This window comes from Zootoca vivipara, chromosome 6 (assembly GCF_965207765.1).
Source record: "Zootoca vivipara chromosome 6, rZooViv2.hap1.1, whole genome shotgun sequence".
Lineage (NCBI taxonomy): Eukaryota > Metazoa > Chordata > Lepidosauria > Squamata > Lacertidae > Zootoca > Zootoca vivipara.
This window is the reverse complement of record NC_142589.1, coordinates 30,963,412-30,981,392: the sequence shown is the minus strand read 5'-3', so window position 1 is coordinate 30,981,392 and position 17,981 is coordinate 30,963,412. Positions and strand designations below refer to the sequence as shown.

Below are 17,981 nucleotides of genomic sequence, written 5' to 3'. Positions count from 1 at the left end.
TCCTGACCATTAGATCCAGTCGCGGACAACTCTGGGGTTGCAGTGCTCATCTCACTTTATAGGCCAAGGGAGCCAGCGTTTGTCCGCAGACAGCTTCCGGGTCATGTGGCCAGCATGACTAAGCCGCTTCTGGCGAACCAGAGCAGCACATGGAAATGCTGTTTACCTTCCCGCCGGAGCGGTACCTATTTATCTACTTGCACTTGACGTGCTTTCGAATTGCTAGGTGGGCAGGAGCTGGTACCAAACAACGGGAGCTCACCCCGTTGCAGGGATTCAAACCGCCAACCTTCCGATTGGCAAGTCCTAGACTCTGTGGTTTAGACCACAGCGCCACCCGCGTCCCCTGCTTCTATCAAATGTGGGCACTATTTTATCTTCAAACAGATGAATGTTTTCAACAGAAAATGGAAGAACATACACATTGTCTCCAAAAAGGCAGTGTACACACCATACAGTTAAAGCACATGGCTTCCCCCAAAGAATTATGGGAGGTGTAGCTCTACAATTCCTAACACCCTTAGCAAACAGTACATCTCCCAAGATTCTTTGGAGGAAACTATGTGTTTAAAATGTTTGGTGTGTATTCAGCCAGAAAACTTCCCCTTCCAAGGCATAGCATACAGGCACCCAACAAGGTGGGAGAATTTAGTGCAGCAATAAGATAAAAACACATTACTTAATATTTTAAGTGCACATGCTAGCAGCATGCAAGCTGGGGCTGTTTAACAGACTGTTTAGAACTTTGGTGGCTGCTAAATACTTTCAGTAAAAGGCATGTAATTGACTCAATAACTAAGAGGGGGAGAAGGGTTGTTTATTTAAAAAGCTACTGAACTAAAGCCAATGCCCAAAATTAGTTCCCCATCAGCAAAACCATAAAAGGGCTCAAGATAGAGGCAGAATGTCGAACAGCTGGTATACTTCAATGTAGTGCAATTTATTTTTATTTTTGCAACAGTTTCATGTGGTAATTCCCCATCAACCCCCCCCCCCCCAAATGATACTTAACAGTTAGAGGGCAAAATGTTCCTTGCACAAGCTCACTACATCATTCTGCAAATTAAAGGTAAGCTTAAACTGCATGCAAGTATTAGAATCAAGTTGCACCATCAGCCAATCCATGGTTTACTTTACAGTACACTCACCAAAGAGATGCTGCCAGGAAAACAATCTCTGCCAAGTGTGCAGAATGACTTCATGCCCCTGTCACACATCTAATCCAGGAATGAGGATCATGTGGTTCTGTAGGTATTGTTTGACTCCAGTTCACATCAGCCCCAACCATGAGGCTTGCAGTCCAACAACATCTGGAAGGCTACAGGTTCTCCATCCCTGGTCTAAGCAAACTCCAACATTATGCCTGGAGTGAGGTTCACCAGCCACTAGAAAGCCATATTTTGTAACATTTCCATGGCAGGTAGAAAAGGTATAGTGGCCTACTATCTACAGCTCAACAGCAAGTGTTTCTTTGCCACCTGCAGTTATGCACACAACCAGTTTTGACAAGGTTGCAATTTGATAGAGAGATCCGTAGTTGCTTTTCTAGCCCAGGTGACCAGAATTGCGAAATATCCCAGTATATCAGATGCCATAAGTAGTAAGCATCACCTGCCAACACACATCCTAAAAATGATCTAAAACTATTCAGTCAATTTGTACCAACATGGTGACATTTAAATATCACACTTCTCATGAAGGTAATACTTGAGTAGTTTAACCAATGTTGCTCATAGGTCTTATTAATACAGTACTTCCAAGTTCCAACAAATCCTACTTCATAATGAGCTTCCTAGCTCAAGGCTACCCTTTTCTCTACAGAGAAATAAACAGAGGGGGGCATGACAGTTGTCCTGGGCAAGCTCCACTATGATATTATAGAAGAAATACCATTTGTTGTCCAATGACACAACCATGGACCACTTTTGTTTTCAGCATTCTACAAAAAGCACAAATTGCCTCTTGTCCCGATCCTCAATTACGGCTAAATGACTGCAGCTGGTATTTGATCCAGGAAAGATGCAAATGGAGAGATCCCACCATCCATAGCTGTCCTGTCAGTAGGGCGTCTTGCTGACATCACAGTGTGGCTCCCACCAAAACCTGCTGAGGTACAACCTCACGGGCTCCTGGTAGGCTGATCGCAGCCACCTTAAAGTGGCACACAAATGTTTTAAGAAGATATTGAACCCTCTTCAGAATGTCTTTCATGGCTTCTGCATGTGTGTAGCAAGCAATGTAGCATCTTTGTTATCTCTGAACCATTGTCAGGCAATGCTTCACTCATATATATATAGTTTGTTCATGATGTTTTCCTCCAGTTCTTCTTCCATGTCTTACTTTGAATCATCATCTGCATTGGCTACCAGTGTTAGAAACTGAGATATGAGAGCCAGGGCCTAAATGGCACATTAAACCTAGGTTATGGGCACAACAACAGAACGTCTAGGCACTTTTACATATATATATAACAAGAACACAAAGCTGAAAATGAATGAACTGCAGCTAAAATATTATGTTCATTTTTCACATGGTCTCTAGTCCTTCGCCTGCCCACCCCCTTAATATTCTGAAGAGGGTTTCTTCTCTAGTCGTCAGAGAGTAGCTGGAAGTGGGGAGGCAGAAAAAGGTCCTCCTTTCCTTCAACTCTGCAGTTTTAATCTGAAATTTTAGGCACAGTACTGCCAATTAGTAATAATCATCATCAAATTAGTAATAATCATCCTCACCATCCACTTCCTTCTACTCTTTTGGAATGTATGCTTGTCACTAGCTATTTTATCTAAGTTTGTAGTCCTGCTAAGAGGCTCCATTTTAGGGACGATGATGCACTTCCTACGACACCACTGCCTTTTGCCACTATACCATAGCTGCCAAGTTATCCCTTTTTTAAAGGGATTTTCCCTTATGCTGAATAGGCTTCCTCGCAAGAAAAGGAAAAACTTGGCAGCTATGCACTATACCCTTGATCACTTTCATGCAGAGGTACAAGGTCCCCAAGTGTCTACATTATGCCATACTCTCTCCTTTGCTTTATGTTCTTTCAGAGGCATCGACCCCTGCTCTGCACAGTAAAATAGTCACAATTAAAGTATACAAACGTCAACTCAATAAAACCATGAATAAATGTAACCAATCCAGCAGTTATAAAATCCAACACAGACAGACAGGTTAAGTGCTATTGAAAACAAAGTATTTTGATTTAATTTGATATTTGTATTCTGTTTTCCCAACGACAAATGTTGAGCTCAAAGTAGCTCACACTAATCACAATAGCATTTTTAACTAAAAAAAACCACCACCAGCAACTATTGCAATCATTATACTATCAAATACAATAGCATATAAATAAAGCACACAACAGCAACAAATTCATCAAAACAATTAATACAATTCAATAAACGGATATTCAAAATGGTGGTAACCCCTTCCATGGAAGTGATAATCAGTATAAGGTCTCAGACTAGTAGAAATTTGTGTTTTCATTAATGGTTGACATGATATTTGTCAATTATTTACTAGAAGAATAGAATAGATGAATAGCTGCAGAAGGCTCTCTCCCTGACACTTGCACTGGACATATCAGTCTATACCGTGTTTCTCCGAAAATAAGACACTGTCTTATATTTATTTTTCCTCAAGAAGACACACTATGGCTTATTTTCAGGGGATGTCTTATTTTTATTATGCATCCAGCCTCGCCTCTTCCTTGGCACCCTCCAGAACTGCACCTATCACTATGTCTTATTTTCGGGGTATGGCATATATTGCGCAAATGCTTAGAAATCCTGCTACGGCTTATTTTATGGGTAGGCCTATGTCTTATTTTGGGGAAAACATAACCGGTAGCTGCATCAGTCTAGCAGAACAAACTGAGTTCACTGGTGATTAATAACAGCTCAGCTTCATAATGTCTTGATAACACTCCCTTTGGAGGTGCACTTGGAAAGGGAGTGCAAAAATGTAGGGAGGAATATCTTTATGCACACAGAATCTTAGGCTTGTGTGTAATGTAGCACTAAGTTAAAGTCCTATAGTGTCCTACCTGTCTGGCTGGCAAACTGTTTTGCACAAGTTGAATGTTGCTAGTAGCTTTTGCTGTAGAATAGATTGTGCAATCTGTTGAATAATGATTCTAGGTAGCCGTGTTGGTCTGACGCAGTCGAAATGAATAAAAATCACCCATCTCCTACTACCCTTCTGGGAAAAACCCCACCCCCACCCTCCCACTATATATAAGGGTCTAGTGACTTCTGTTCAGTGTATCTGAAGATGTGTGCATGCACACGAAAGCTTATACCCAGAGCAAACTTAGTTGGTCTCTAAGGTGCTACTGGACAATTTTTTATTTATTTTATTTCTGTTGAATAATGAGTTTCTGCTAGAGCAACTGTTGTATTGGATTATGTTGTACAACATGGAAACTTGAACATCTGCTAGTGCAAAGGTCCTTGCGCCAGCAGACAGAGAACATTAGATACATCTTTATAATTCCCCCACCAGTTATGAGCACAAGTTAAAATAACCATCCCATGGCACTGGACTCTAACTGATGTGTATGAGATTTGTGGGGGTGACTGGCATTCACTGTTCCTCTGCTACCCCGTCATCCCAATCTTACTTGGGAAGAAGAGTCATTGCTTTGTTTTAAGGCTTCCCTTTCCAAGGTTTTTAAGAGGGCAGTGGCTTAGAGACATCCTGCTTCATTCCACTTTGGGTGCCAGTGTTTGCAGTAATGTCTCAAATTCTCATATTCAGAAGCAAAATGAATGCATGTCACCTGGGGACGGATAGTTTGTTTCAACTTCAGGGAGACCAAAGCATAGGTTTTCATCAAAGGACCCAACTTGCAGAAGCAGGAGAAACATTGTGCTAGCTACGGTACTAATGAATGTAATTTGAGTCTGGAACTAACGTGATGCAATGAATACTCATCAGAGCACTCATAAGACCAGGTAACAAACCCGAAAGCCAATTCATATCAGCTTCACGAGAGCAAACAGTATCCAGTAGATCAAAATGTTGAACACCACACAAAGGAAGTACAGCTGCCAACAAGCAATCTGAAAAATGTCCCTTTTTATGTAGGACATCTGGTTAGTCTTTAAAAACAAGACAGGAAATGACAATTATTTGGTTGGTGTAGAGACTTCTCTGTGCAAACATATTTGATGCAGTTCACAAAACGTCCAAGCTTAAAACAATAAAAAGCACACCGCAGAAAATGGAAATCGTAACATCATCAGAATGAACCAATCTCTAACATATTGTCAGAATAAAAAGGAAGCTGCGTACACTAACAAATCTAACCTCACAATACTTCCTATGCTCCTGCACCAAGTCAGCACCATGTCAGAACAAGTCAAGAAGAATCAACCTCAAACCATTTGGAAATATGAATGACTTGCTGGCTTTACTGTGCACTCGGTCTAATACTTTGCCATAGTGTTGGCTCAAACTCTGGGTGGTTTCACTACCATAGGCCAGGCTTCTTCAAACTTGGCCCTCCAGATGTTCTTGGCCTACAACTCCCATGATCCCTAGCTAGCCAAACCAGTGGTCAGGGATGATAGGAATTGTAGTCTCAAAACATATGGAAGGCCGAGTTTGAGGAAGCCTGCTATATTGCATGACCAAACACTATTACATTAAACATGGCCAGTTGAGGATATGGGTGTGAAAGCCACAAAGCTTGCTGCTGTAATATGATGTCCTGTTACACAGGAGCCACTAGACTCCTATCAAGTTGCCATTTGTACACATCTGAAACAAGATGTTTGTCCAGGCAGTATGTGTGATCTGATAGCTAATTCCTCTATTAAAGGCAAACCTTTAGAGGTCCATACAGTAACAGTCACAGGCACTGGCATTCCTCTCAGTGTGTTTAGGTAGCTTCCTGTCGATTTCACAAAATCAACCACCAACAGCTGATGCTCCTCCTGCATGGTAACCAACACCTAGTTACCAAGTGCGCAGCAGTATGTCATGGTCCCACATGGCTTGTTTGCATCGTTAAGTAGTTGCGACATTTTCCCTGGGGTAGATTAGCTTAAGCCAGAATTGTTGCCACCTCTCTTCATGTTAGAATACAGGGAGCTTGTCCTTAGCTATTTTGACAGCAGACTTATTTATGAAGAAAAGCAAAAAATCAACAACACCCACATAAATACTAACAAAGCAAAAATACCAGCTCAGAGCTACAACTCCTAGAGTTCTCTGGGCAAAGGGATAGATTGTTAAACCACTCTGTATTTTGTAGCTTTGGGAGCAGAATAGGGGTCTCCTAACAACTTTCTGTGCCCTCAACAAGCTACAGTTCTCAGAATCCTTTGTGGGAAGTCATGCCTGTTTAAAGTGGTATGATACTGATTTAAATGTGGATCACAGAGAAAGCCTAAGTAGTGATGGGGGCAGCTTAACTTCTAGGAAAACCTATCCACCATTACTGATTGTTTCACTGAAGAACTTCTGATGAGCATCCAGGGAATCCACCAAGTTCTCCAGAACACAGTTTGATAAAACACCAATTTAAAGCTATCTTTCCAAAAGTGGTAGAAAATGATACACAGTTCATTTTACTGGAAAAATAAGGAAGAACTTAACAAAAGTCTCCTGAAAAGTTCAGTGAAGATATAGATTCATCACACACTCTTCAAAGTTGCCCCAGATAAAGATGCAGTAACGTTCAACCTTTGACCTCAACACACTCATATTATCTCCCTTTACCACACTTTCGGCAGGACTAAAAATTCTGAGAAATGACAAACTAGTCTAGTCTATATTAAAATTGAGTGCACGCTATTCAAGGTAAATGCACTGCATAGATCTTCTGCGGAAAAATTAGTCTAATATTCTCAAGAGTCTATCATTACAAAGATGTTGGTGCTTTTCAGATGAAATGCGCACAAAGCTGCATTTTAGTCTTTTTGCTTCCCCTCTCCCCACCCCCACCCACTGGCCAAAAGGATTCATGGAAATCACGCCCCACTTTCAGTTCTATCCTAGTTGTTACTGTAGGAAGAGTAGAACCGTTACAAGGCTACAGGCCATACTGCAACCCAACCCCCAGGAAACAATGGCACATGGATAGCAACTGTTGCTCTCCATCTTAGACGGAGTGAAAGTTTAGGCAGGCTGCATAGGCAGGAAAGTGGGGGAAATTAAATGGTTCTTCCTGGTTACAGAGCGTAAGCAGGTAAAGGGTCACCACAGTGTAGCTATATAGCCAAGCCTCGCACTGCAAGCTATACAAGCATCCATTGGCCATCTGCTCCTTCTTTTATCTGTACCATCTATTTACCCAACTGTGGTGTTTGCATTGAATGTTTTAGATAACTGCAGCTGCAGAAACTCATTTGCTGTGCCTTGTCTTGTGAAACATCATCTGTATTATTGCTCTCGCTCTCCCCACCTCCCCCAAAAATGTCTATTTATGAAAGCAGTGTGCCACAGCCCACAGCAATTTAGCTTATGCCACATACAGTACAGTGTTTTTCCAGATCAACCCAGTTGTTTGAGAGTGTGTGAGAGGGGGGTAGCAAATACATAATGTCCCCAAAAGGACATCAACATACTCATGGTGGCATCGCATGGTGGCATATCAGCCTGTCAGCTACTATCCCTCAACTGATCATCAGTTGTAGTGTGGGAGAGATACACTTAGAACCCAGTGCCACCTGCTTCTCTCCCCCTACGTACCATCATTCATGTGTTTTATAGATTTATACGCCACCCTTCAAGATGATTGTTCCAAAGCAAGCTTTAACAGAGAAGTTTTAACAACACATGGCACGATAATATAATGCAGGTGGAAACATTCTCAAAAGCTCAACAGAGTTTGTGTGCCAGGGAAGAGGGCATACTTCAGAGGCAGCATGCATGCACCTCGGTGGTAGGATACATGCTTTGCAAGCCAAAGTCAGAAGCTTAGCCCCTGGCATCTCTAGTTAGAAAAGTGGTTGGGAAACTTGTGACCAGATGTCCAGATGTTATTGGACTCCAGTTCCCATCAACCACACCCAGCATGGTCAGGGGTGATGGGAATTGTAGTCCAGCCATATCCAGAGGGCCACAGGTTTCACACTTCTGAGTTAGAAGGATCAAGCGGCAAGTAATGTGGGGGAAAAAACATCTGCCTCAGACCCAGAAGAGCCATTGCTAGTTAAGAGTGAAATATACTGGTTTGAACAAACAAAAATTCTGGTCTGGTGTAAGGCAGGTTCCTGTGCTTCCCTCTGCTCCTTGCTGTATGTTTTTCCATGGGAGGGAGAAGAAGAAAAAATATGTCCTACTAGATTGGTGCAACAGTATTTATTTGGCTATAAACCAGATGAAGCACCAATCCTGATGAGATTTGACTGGTTTGGGAATGGACCTGCAAATGCAAACTTCTCAAACCCGTAACTCTGGAACAACCCCATCAACTTCACCTTATCATCAAACAGGACTGAATTTACACGTTACAATGTCTTAATATGGTACACTAGAAATGTAGCAAGGATGAGGCAAGGAGAAAGCCACTCAATCCCTAGTAGTCCATATACTGTACAACCCAAATACCATTAACATCTTAACTATAGACACATACAATAATGCCTTGCACAATTGCCTAGCCTCAGACCATTCACTCTAAATAAGGAATTTAAGCCATATCCCCCAAATAAGCCATAGTGATAGGCAGTTTAACTTTGTAGGTTAAACCAGGTATCTCCAAACTGCGGCCCTCCAGATGTTTTTGGTCTACAACTCCCATGATCCCTAGCTAGCAGGACCAGTGGTCAGGGATGGTAGGAATTGTAGTCTCAAAACATCTGGAGGGAAGCCTGCTCTGACCCATTCTAGACACACACAAATGATGTATTTTGTGTTATTGCCCATTGCATTCATATGTAGAACCACATGTAGAAGATTGTCCTCCCTACTACGTTGCCAGTCAATATTGCTGGCCTGTTCTTAAGCTATGCAATGACCACAGCAGGAGTGCCAACTTGAACAAAATATTGAGGGGGGGGCATTCAGGTAAGTCCTGTCCTGCATAATTGATCACATGCTGTGGCACACGTACACCATTTGAATGGCAATGCCTGTCAGCTGGGGGGCAGCCCCCCAAAAAATGTTTTCTTGGGTGGGCCAAAGGGACATTGGCCCCTAGGAGTTGGTTCCTATGGACCACACTGATTTTTAATGCAACTACTAACATTGCTGCAACATTGCTACAAATAGTGGATACACATCTTAAGAACATCAGCTAATAGCTACGTATGTAAAAATACACTAATGCAAAGGCATTTTCGATGACAAAGCAACCAGGAGCAGCTTGGATGAGCTCAGCAAAAGAAAGAAGCAAGGTTTATCTGAACAAGTCATCAACCACCTAACCATCTGTGGTTTAAAACTACATTTAAAACTCATTCTGTATATGAATCAGAATGAGATTTGCAACCACTGCCTTCAAACTGTTTACCCTAGAGTAAACCCATAGGTTAGCAGACTTACTTTTAAAAAGTGCAATAAAATTATTGTCTTAACATCCTGATCCTAAACACATTTTGTTACAAAGCTTATTGATTTCAATGATCTTTATTTCAAAGTGTGTTTAGGATCACAGCCCAACTAATATCCATCCTCCACCTTAATTGCAAGTTGGTAATACAAGTGTTTTTTTTTAACAGGGGCAGGAAAAGTGCAACAGAGTTAATAGCTTCCTACCAGTTTAGTGTTTTTTTGGTTTGGTTTGGTTTGGTTTGGTTTGGTTTTGAGGAGATTGGTGTTCTAAGAAATGGTATCCAACAGCAGTTTCACACTTTCCTTCCTAGTGATGCTAAAGATACAATATAACATTATTTAAAAGGTATCTACAATTGGTCCATTTCTGCAGATTTCTAATTTTGGAGCCATTCACATGTTGTGGAGGCACATAGCAAACAAAGAAGAATGTACACATTGTCTTTTCATTATCACCAAGGATAAATAGCCAAACAAAAAATATGGCTGGTATATAGTTTAGCTCAAAAATGTTCATGGATTAATACAAAGTGCAGCAAACATTTAGCCATTCTCTAAATGATGGTGACTTTATACATTTGGCTGCCCTAACAAGTGACTTTGCAGAGTTATTCAGAGCATATTGAAAACTCTTAAAAAATCAAAGCCCCTAATTGGTGTTAAGAGTCCCTCCTCTCTCTTTTTCCTTTTTCATACTATCAAGGCAGCAGCGTGCTCATATTCTCAGTGGTGTATGTCCCAAGAGCAAGCTCAGGCATGCATTCTCCAGGAGCAGCTTAACAAAACCTTGGTGAAAAGGAATTGGTATGCTTCGGCTACATGGAACAAGGCAAACACCAGTTCTGCTTCCATCAAACATGACCACCATGCCTGACCAAGCACATTTGAAAACAGAGCCTTCTTAAAAGAAGAGCTTGCTTTGGTGACATGCTTTTCTCAAGAAACCTCCTAGTAAGAAACTTTTGATAACCTCAGATATTGTTTTGAAAATTCCGTCTTCCCACCACTGACCAATTCCTTTTTCTCATGCATTGCCTAGGTAATCATCATTACATTCTTCATTCAGTTAACCATTTGCACAGTATCTCAACAGGCAGTATCTCACAAGGGGCCCCAGAGGCTGGGCAAATGCAGCATGGTGGTGGAGGAGGAGAGAGACAGCTAGCCGTGAAAGGGATCTTTATATACATGTATGAAGGCCCCGTGCTAATAGCTATTGACACAGCCTAATGCAAACAGTGAAGTCCCTTTCAGAATAGCATGAGTCACCATGTCTCTCTTTAAGTTTGCATTTCCCTGTTCCTTCCTGGTTGTTGGCAAAAAACAGACTAGCTGTGGTTGAAACATTTTTATTATTATTACAGTATTTGTAAAATGCATTTAGGGTGGGGAGTGTCCTTCTGCTGACTGCTGCTGCTGCTACATCTGCCTTCTCATGTATAAACTGCCACAAGAAAGATGTAAATAAGCCATGGAGCTAAGTCGTACCAACAGCTTCTATCTGGCAGACAAACAAGTCGAATGAAACAATTCGCTTGCTTTGTAATGTTAGCAGGCAAGGAATCATGCCTCCACTGAACTAATTCCCACTTGGAATGACCTTTGGCACCCAGATCCTAAACACATTTTTTTCTGGGATGTGTATCCCACGGATTTCAATAAAACTCCACACAAGCATGCTTTGTCAGAACTAATGCCTTAGTTAATGTCTTAACTGTGGCGGAATGTGAAAAAAGTGGGACCCAAATGACTTGGGGGGGGGGAGTGGGCAGCAATGCACAATCTCTGATCAGCATTACATTTTATCATACTCTAAATACCAAGGACTATAAGAAAAGAAATAGATCTGACTTTTTTTAAAAAAAAATAAGATATTTTTTTAAAAATAAATACAACCCAACAGAAAGAAAGAAAGAAAGAAAGAAAGAAAGAAAGAAAGAAAGAAAGAAAGAAAGAAAGAAAGAAAGAAAAGAAAAGAAAAGAAAGACAGACAATAGTGGCAGCTGCTCCCTGGCTGCAATTCCCAAAGTACTTCTTAGAGCCTCAGCAAAAACTGCCCATTGTTCCAGGGATTCCAAGTAAAGCAGAAAGCAGCATCTTTGCAAACTGCACAAGCCCATTTTTGCCCGGATACACCATGCACACACTTTCCCTTCATCAGCAATTTCCCCCACGGCCAATGAAACAGTAGCTATTCCACAAGCCCTACATTTGTATTTGTGTGTGTGTGTGTGTGTGTGTGCTTTATTTCAAAAGAATTGTGAGGAAATGATAAGGGATTATCCCTCCAAAGTTGGGGAGGGGGAGTAGTAGCAACAGCAGCAGCAGCAACAACAACAACAACAACAGGAGCCAGAGATGGCTTTTTGTACAGGCCATGGAAAGGAGCAGCGAGGCGGGTAGCGTTGGAGAGAACACTTGAGAAAGTTTTGATTAAAAAATTGCTGCCCCATTTAACAGCAGGGAAAGAAAGTTTCAGTAGTTGCAGTGCCCTTTCCCCCTCGTTCCACCTTCCCTCCCCCCAAAAAAAACTAAAACAAAAATATACTACCGCAAAACAGAGCACTACCAGGCACAATATTATGAGGAAAACTAGAGAGGCACACCAGAAACAAAGGTATAAAACAAGAAAAGTGGGGAGGAATTAGAGAAGTAGTCACCTTGTTGTAGTTGTAGTAACCCAAACACTGGGCAAAGTCCAGATTGGAAGGGTCTCCAGGAAGGGAGCTTCCAGATGCAGCAGGATAAAATCTTACATCCATGTTGAAGGGATAGGGGGGGTTGTTTGGGGCAGGGGGGGTGGGAAAGGAAGGGGGTGTTGGATGGAAGAAGAGTTAAAGAAAGGAGGTCCGTGTGGTCCAAAAAGGGGTGAAGTTCTGAGAGGCTCTCAATAGATCCACCTTCCAAATAAAATAAAAAATTAAAAAGTGCCCGGGTTTGGAGGGAAGAACGTTGCTCAAGTTGTTTGGGAATCTGCAAGAAGTGGAAAGAGGCGAAGCTTCCTGGAGGACAAGGAGGGAGGGGAGAGGAGGGAGAAAGAGGGGGGGGGGACAAAAACAAACAAGGGATGGGATGATAGAGACGGGGGAGGGGAGGGGGCAGAGCGGCAGGTGAGCCGAAGGCGGGGAAGGAGAGGCACAGGTGAGGCGAAGGTGAGGGGAGAGCAAGAAGGGGGAGCCTCTCGCGCCTCTGGAGAAGTGGGGCGAAAGCTTTCTCTCAGTCCTCTCTCTCTCTCCCCCCACCCCCTTCCAATGGCAAGCCCCCGGGTTTCGCCTCTCTCTCTCTCTGCCTCCAGAACCAGCTGCACCACACAAAGAAGCCACGCGCCCGGCTCTGAGGAGAGAAAGAAGCAGAAGCAGCGGCTCTCTCTCACTCTCTCGGCTTCTCTCTCTCTCTCGGCCCCCTCCTCCCGCCTGCCTCAGGAGAGGGGGGAACGGCGACCGGGCGCGCGGGCAGGCGGGCGCGCGCTCCGCCGCCGAGGCAGCCGGCGCAAGGGTCTCTCTCTCCCCCTGTGTGTCTCTTTCTTTTCCCTTCCCCTCTTCTGGAAGTGACTGTTTTGTGTGTGTGGAGAGAGAGAAAGGGCAGAGGAACTCGTGAGGGGAGAAAGAAGGCGGCAAAGAAAAGGAGCCCCGGCGGCAGGCAGCTTCGCTGTCTCCAAGCACACACACGCCCCAAAAGTGCTCCAAAAGCGGGGCGACGGTAGCGGCTGCTCTTGGCACCGCCCAACTTGAATGAGGCCGAAGGGGGGACTTGGTGGTGGGGTCGCCGAGTTCTTCGCTGCCGCTTCGCTTTCTGGCAGTACTGCCCCCCCCCTATTTTTTTTATTGCTTTCTCGTTCCCTTCAGCAGCACACCGCCGAGGAGGGTTGCCTCGCGCGCGCGTCCAAAGGGGCCGGGACCCGCTCGCTTCTCTCTCCCCCCCCCCACCCCCGACCCCTGCGCGCTCCTTGGCCGGCCAGCCGGCCGCCAGGTTGAGGGAGAGAGAGAAAACCGAAGCGCACGTGCACAAAGGAGGGGAGCGGCGGAGGGGGGCGGGAAACAAGTGCACATGTGAATGGGGACCGTTGGTCTATTATGCACCGCAGTCAGAACTTTCGGCAGTGCTTTGCTGCGGGGTTGGGGTTCACTCCTCTGAGCTTGCCAGGGGAGGGGAAATGAAGAGAGTGTAATACACGTGTATGTCTGAAGCAGCTTTTCTGTTGGTAGAGAGGAAGAGGGTAGGCTGGCTCTCAGGCAGGCATCTGAAGGGAAGCCTTTGTAACCCCTTGAACGTGGGAGCTGGGTAGAGCATCCCAAAGCCAGCTTTTACTTGGTGTTGCCTCCAATCTAACGCTCCTCCATCCATTTCACTCGCGGTCTTTTGTTGCTTTAACAAATTTGTCCTTTAACAAATAAAGGAAAGTGGTAGGTGGGAGCAGGAGTGTTGAGCATCTAACCTCCGCAGGTTCGTTTTATACATGTGCTCTGTGTACCTGGAGTGCTTCCCCACCCCCCAGAAACCCAGCATGGAGAAAATGTGATAGACAGCTGGATATATGGGGCTCTTTCAAACATCATAACAAATGTATTCAGGTGATACACACATAATCCTGCTCCCCACTGTTATATATGAATACACTCGATGATGAAACAAGTAATGTGCATTTTTAAAATTTATTTATTGCATTTATCCTGCCTTTTTCTCCAAGGAGTTCAAGGTGGTACACAAGGTCCTTCTCCCCCTCCTCATTTAATCGCCACAACAACCCTGTGAGGTAGGGTTAAGCTTGAAGTTGGTGACTGGCCCAAGGCCACTCAGTGAACTCCATGCCCCAGTGGGGGATTTGAACCCAGGTCCTAATCTGACTCTTAACTTCTCTCTGTGGTGTTCATCCATACATTGAAATCTCCATAGGTGCTGCAGCCAACAACTGCTGGGTGTGCATGAACATGCACGAAACAAGAAGCATTCTCAATGAATTCTCAAAATAACATGAATCTTCCATGCAGGATGGTGCTCTATACTGAGAGAGGCCATTGGGTCATCTAGCTCAACCCTGGAACAGCAGGAGATGCCCTACCTGGAGATGCCAGTGATTGAACATAGGACTGTACAGAGTCAGATCATTGGTCCATCTTGCTCATCATTGTCTACATAAGAACATAAGATGAGCTTGCTGGAACAGCCCAGAGGCCCACCTAGTCCAGTATCCTGCTATCGCAGATACCGGTACTTGTGGAAAGCTAGACATGAGCACACAGCACTCTGCCCACCTGTGGTTCCTGAAAACTGGTAACTACCCAGACTAGCAGAAGCTCTTCAGGGTTTCCAACTTTCCTAGCCTTACCTGGAGACACCAAGAATTGAACCTGGGACTGCCACGCTATGGTCCCAAACCATACATTTACTTGTGTAATCATTTTTAAGTTAATCAGATCCCTCCTCAGCCTTACATTCATTTCAACAAGAAAAGTTTGGCAGAACCATATCTAGTGCAGCTATTTTGTGGAAGCACATCAGTGCATTTCCATTTTAAAAGGACCATTTTCATACATCCAGGTCCACCCTTCCACACACATTTAGCATCACACAAAAGCTTAACAACAGCATTTCTTTTTCAGTGGCCAACTATAGAACAATGGGGGTAATGAGGGCACTTCCTCATTGACCAGACAAATACTGTATTTGGTATTTCAAACATTTCAAGTGCTCTGGTTTTCCTAGAAGATAACAACAGAATTTTCAGGGCGGAAAGGAAGTTAAGAAAATAAAGCCCACTGAAAAAAATGATATTCAGTAACCTTGTGGAACACATATCATTCTCACTAGTAAAAACCTAACAGCATGCTTCTGCTAGACTCTGTTGTGTGTTCTTTCCAGAAAGCAGAATTTACATGTCCTAAATCACAACTATCCATAACTAAAGTACAAGCATATGAGTTCAGTGGTAGTTAACTTCCAGGTTAACTGTGTATAGAACTGCAGCCCAAAACTGGCCCTGTAACTAGGAAGAAACATTTGTCATAGTGTCAGCAGTGCTGAGGCCAGGCAGCATTGGATACTTTTCATAGTATTATACACATCAGTGGTATTGATGCTGCAGTGTCCATTCATCCTTTGGCTTAGCACTCCTGCCCCCATGGAGTGGGGGATGGTAGCTCCCAATCCCAATAGGAGAGTTTGGGGACTGGGAAAGAATGACTGACCTGAATGAGGAAGGCGTGACTTTCAATAAGATTACTGATATGGAGTAAAAAAGGATAGAAATATTGCACATGAGGAAGATATGTGTTCCTGACAATAAAAGTCACTACTGGGTCATTTCTACGGTGGATTTTTGTTTCTCTGTTCTTTGGCAGGGAGTGTAAAAGTTATTCACACAGAAGTTTTCTTTTCACACTTTAACATTTTGATCAGGTTAATAAATAAATCAGTAACTGGCCTGTGAATTTCTTGCAAAAAATAAATAAATTACCTGATCTCAATGGCACTCTTATTTGTCTGAACATCTAACCAGATAAAATGTTTTCCTTGTTCTCTTAGCCATTCAGATAAATATGTGTTTAGTAATGTGTAAATGTAGGCAATGAATTTCATGGGTACTTGATTGTACCTTGTAAGAAGAGGTATCAGTATCTGGAAACTCTTCTGATGCGCTTGTGTAAGTATAGAATAAAGTGTCTGATAGGTTCAGCTGAAAATGCTAACAGTTTTTAAGAAAACTTTTATGGTAACCCCCCCCTTATTTTCAAGAAGAGAGAGCTGCAAAAGAGAACAAATTTATTCACTTATTCAGAGGGAGGGCAGCGCTGAACTGAAAAGGCCTCACTCTAAATTGGCTTTGTGGCAGCTTACAACATGAAAATATTTGCATAATTACAAAAGTATAACAAGATGTGAGGTACTGTAATCATAAACAGTAAATGAAACCATCTCAATAAGTATACAATAAAATTAAGCAATCCCTGCATAATTCATAATAAGGCCTAACAATAGCGATGCAAGAATACAATACCAATAACAGCAGAAACTGAGCATCTCCAAAATTAAATCTTGACCCCATTAAAAACTTATATAGGGATATGGGAATACTTTGTGACCTAAGCTGATCAGCTACATTGCATAATGCCATTATCACACTGACTTCATGATTTCCTCAACTGGCTGGATAATTATTACAAGGCTATCTGTTTTGATAATCCTAAAATAATAATAATTTTTTTAAAAAGCACCAGAGTGGGAACTGACTAAGGAATAGCTGGGTTTGGTAAACATTTCAACCCTTTCACTCCCAAAATCAAAGCAAGCAAATGTTCCATTCACCCCTAGTTCTGGAATGAAGTTAGCATCCTGTGGCTAAAACTAAATGTTTTGGCAGATGCAGAGTTGATGCAAACAGCATAATTTGTACTTCTTGAACCAATCAAACTGAAACACAACATCCTTTTAAATCTGCACTTCTCTGAATTTTGTGGTGAAGATCTCCCGTCAATCAATATGTACCAAACGGCTAACGGCATATATTAGCGGATAGTTTGCATACAAATGCATACATTAGTGAAGATAGTGTGCAAAAATGCATTTTATCATGGACAATTGCTTGTGAAAATGTGCATACAATATTAGTAAAAATTGAATAAAAAATGTGTAGATCGCGAGATATTCACACTAAATTGTGGGTGAAATTTCATGAAGATTTATTTTAAAATTTGCTGCAGAAATGTGAAGAAATTGAATTTAAAATTGGGAAAATGAGGAATTGAATAAAACTGAAAGTGACACATCCATCCATCCTTAGATGTGAGTTCTACACCCCTGCCACGGTAACTTGCTCCAGCCTTAGAATTCCAGTGTACTTCTCCCTTTTTAAAAGGAAGAAAGAAAAGAAAGGAGGTTTTTTTGTACTTAATGCTACAGAGATAAGTTATTGTCCAACTTCTGAGAAAGCTCATTTAGGAATTGGCTGTAAAATAATACTCCAAACTAATGCCCTCACTAATGCGTTCCCCTTCCTTTAAGATGTAACAATGCTAAATTTTACAAAACACCAGCAAAGCATTCAACAATGGGGGGGGGAGCTTCGTCCTTTCTGCTCCCCATTTACATGGATCTGTGTTTTCCTTGAGTGTGAATACTCCTTGCTTTGTAAGCAGGTGCATAGTCTGTTTAGGAGTTAAACCTCAAACTCATCACTGCTGCTTGACTAGAGTGGGACGGGACTTCTTTTCTGGAACCGTTTCAAGTCTTCCCTCTCCTGCTTCCCAGCATTTCAGCCACCTGTTTAGCGAGTTCATACTCCAAAGGAGATCTATGCAATTAGAAACAAGGAAATGAAAATAAATGACCTTGTTTGTTATTTGTAACAAAGGGACTCTGCAAAATTAATCCAGCAAAGCTTGACCTTACGACCTGAATGAAAGAGGGGAAAAACCAACCCATTCCTTTGTGGCGACCTCACAATACTCCAGCCGCAAAGCATTATTGAGTAGCTCTGCCTC

At 42.7% G+C, this 17,981-nt stretch overlaps 1 protein-coding gene across 1 annotated transcript in view; it reads right to left on the bottom strand.

Moving 5' to 3' along the window:
• TOX3 (TOX high mobility group box family member 3) overlaps positions 1-12,907 on the bottom strand; it is a 99,451-nt gene extending 86,544 nt beyond the window's left edge. The window contains exon 1 of the mRNA XM_035120017.3: positions 12,165-12,907. Within this exon, the coding sequence (XP_034975908.2) occupies positions 12,165-12,266 (102 nt within the window). The 5' untranslated portion in view covers positions 12,267-12,907. The remainder of the gene's footprint in view (positions 1-12,164) is intronic.
• Between the last annotated feature and the right edge of the window lie 5,074 nt (positions 12,908-17,981).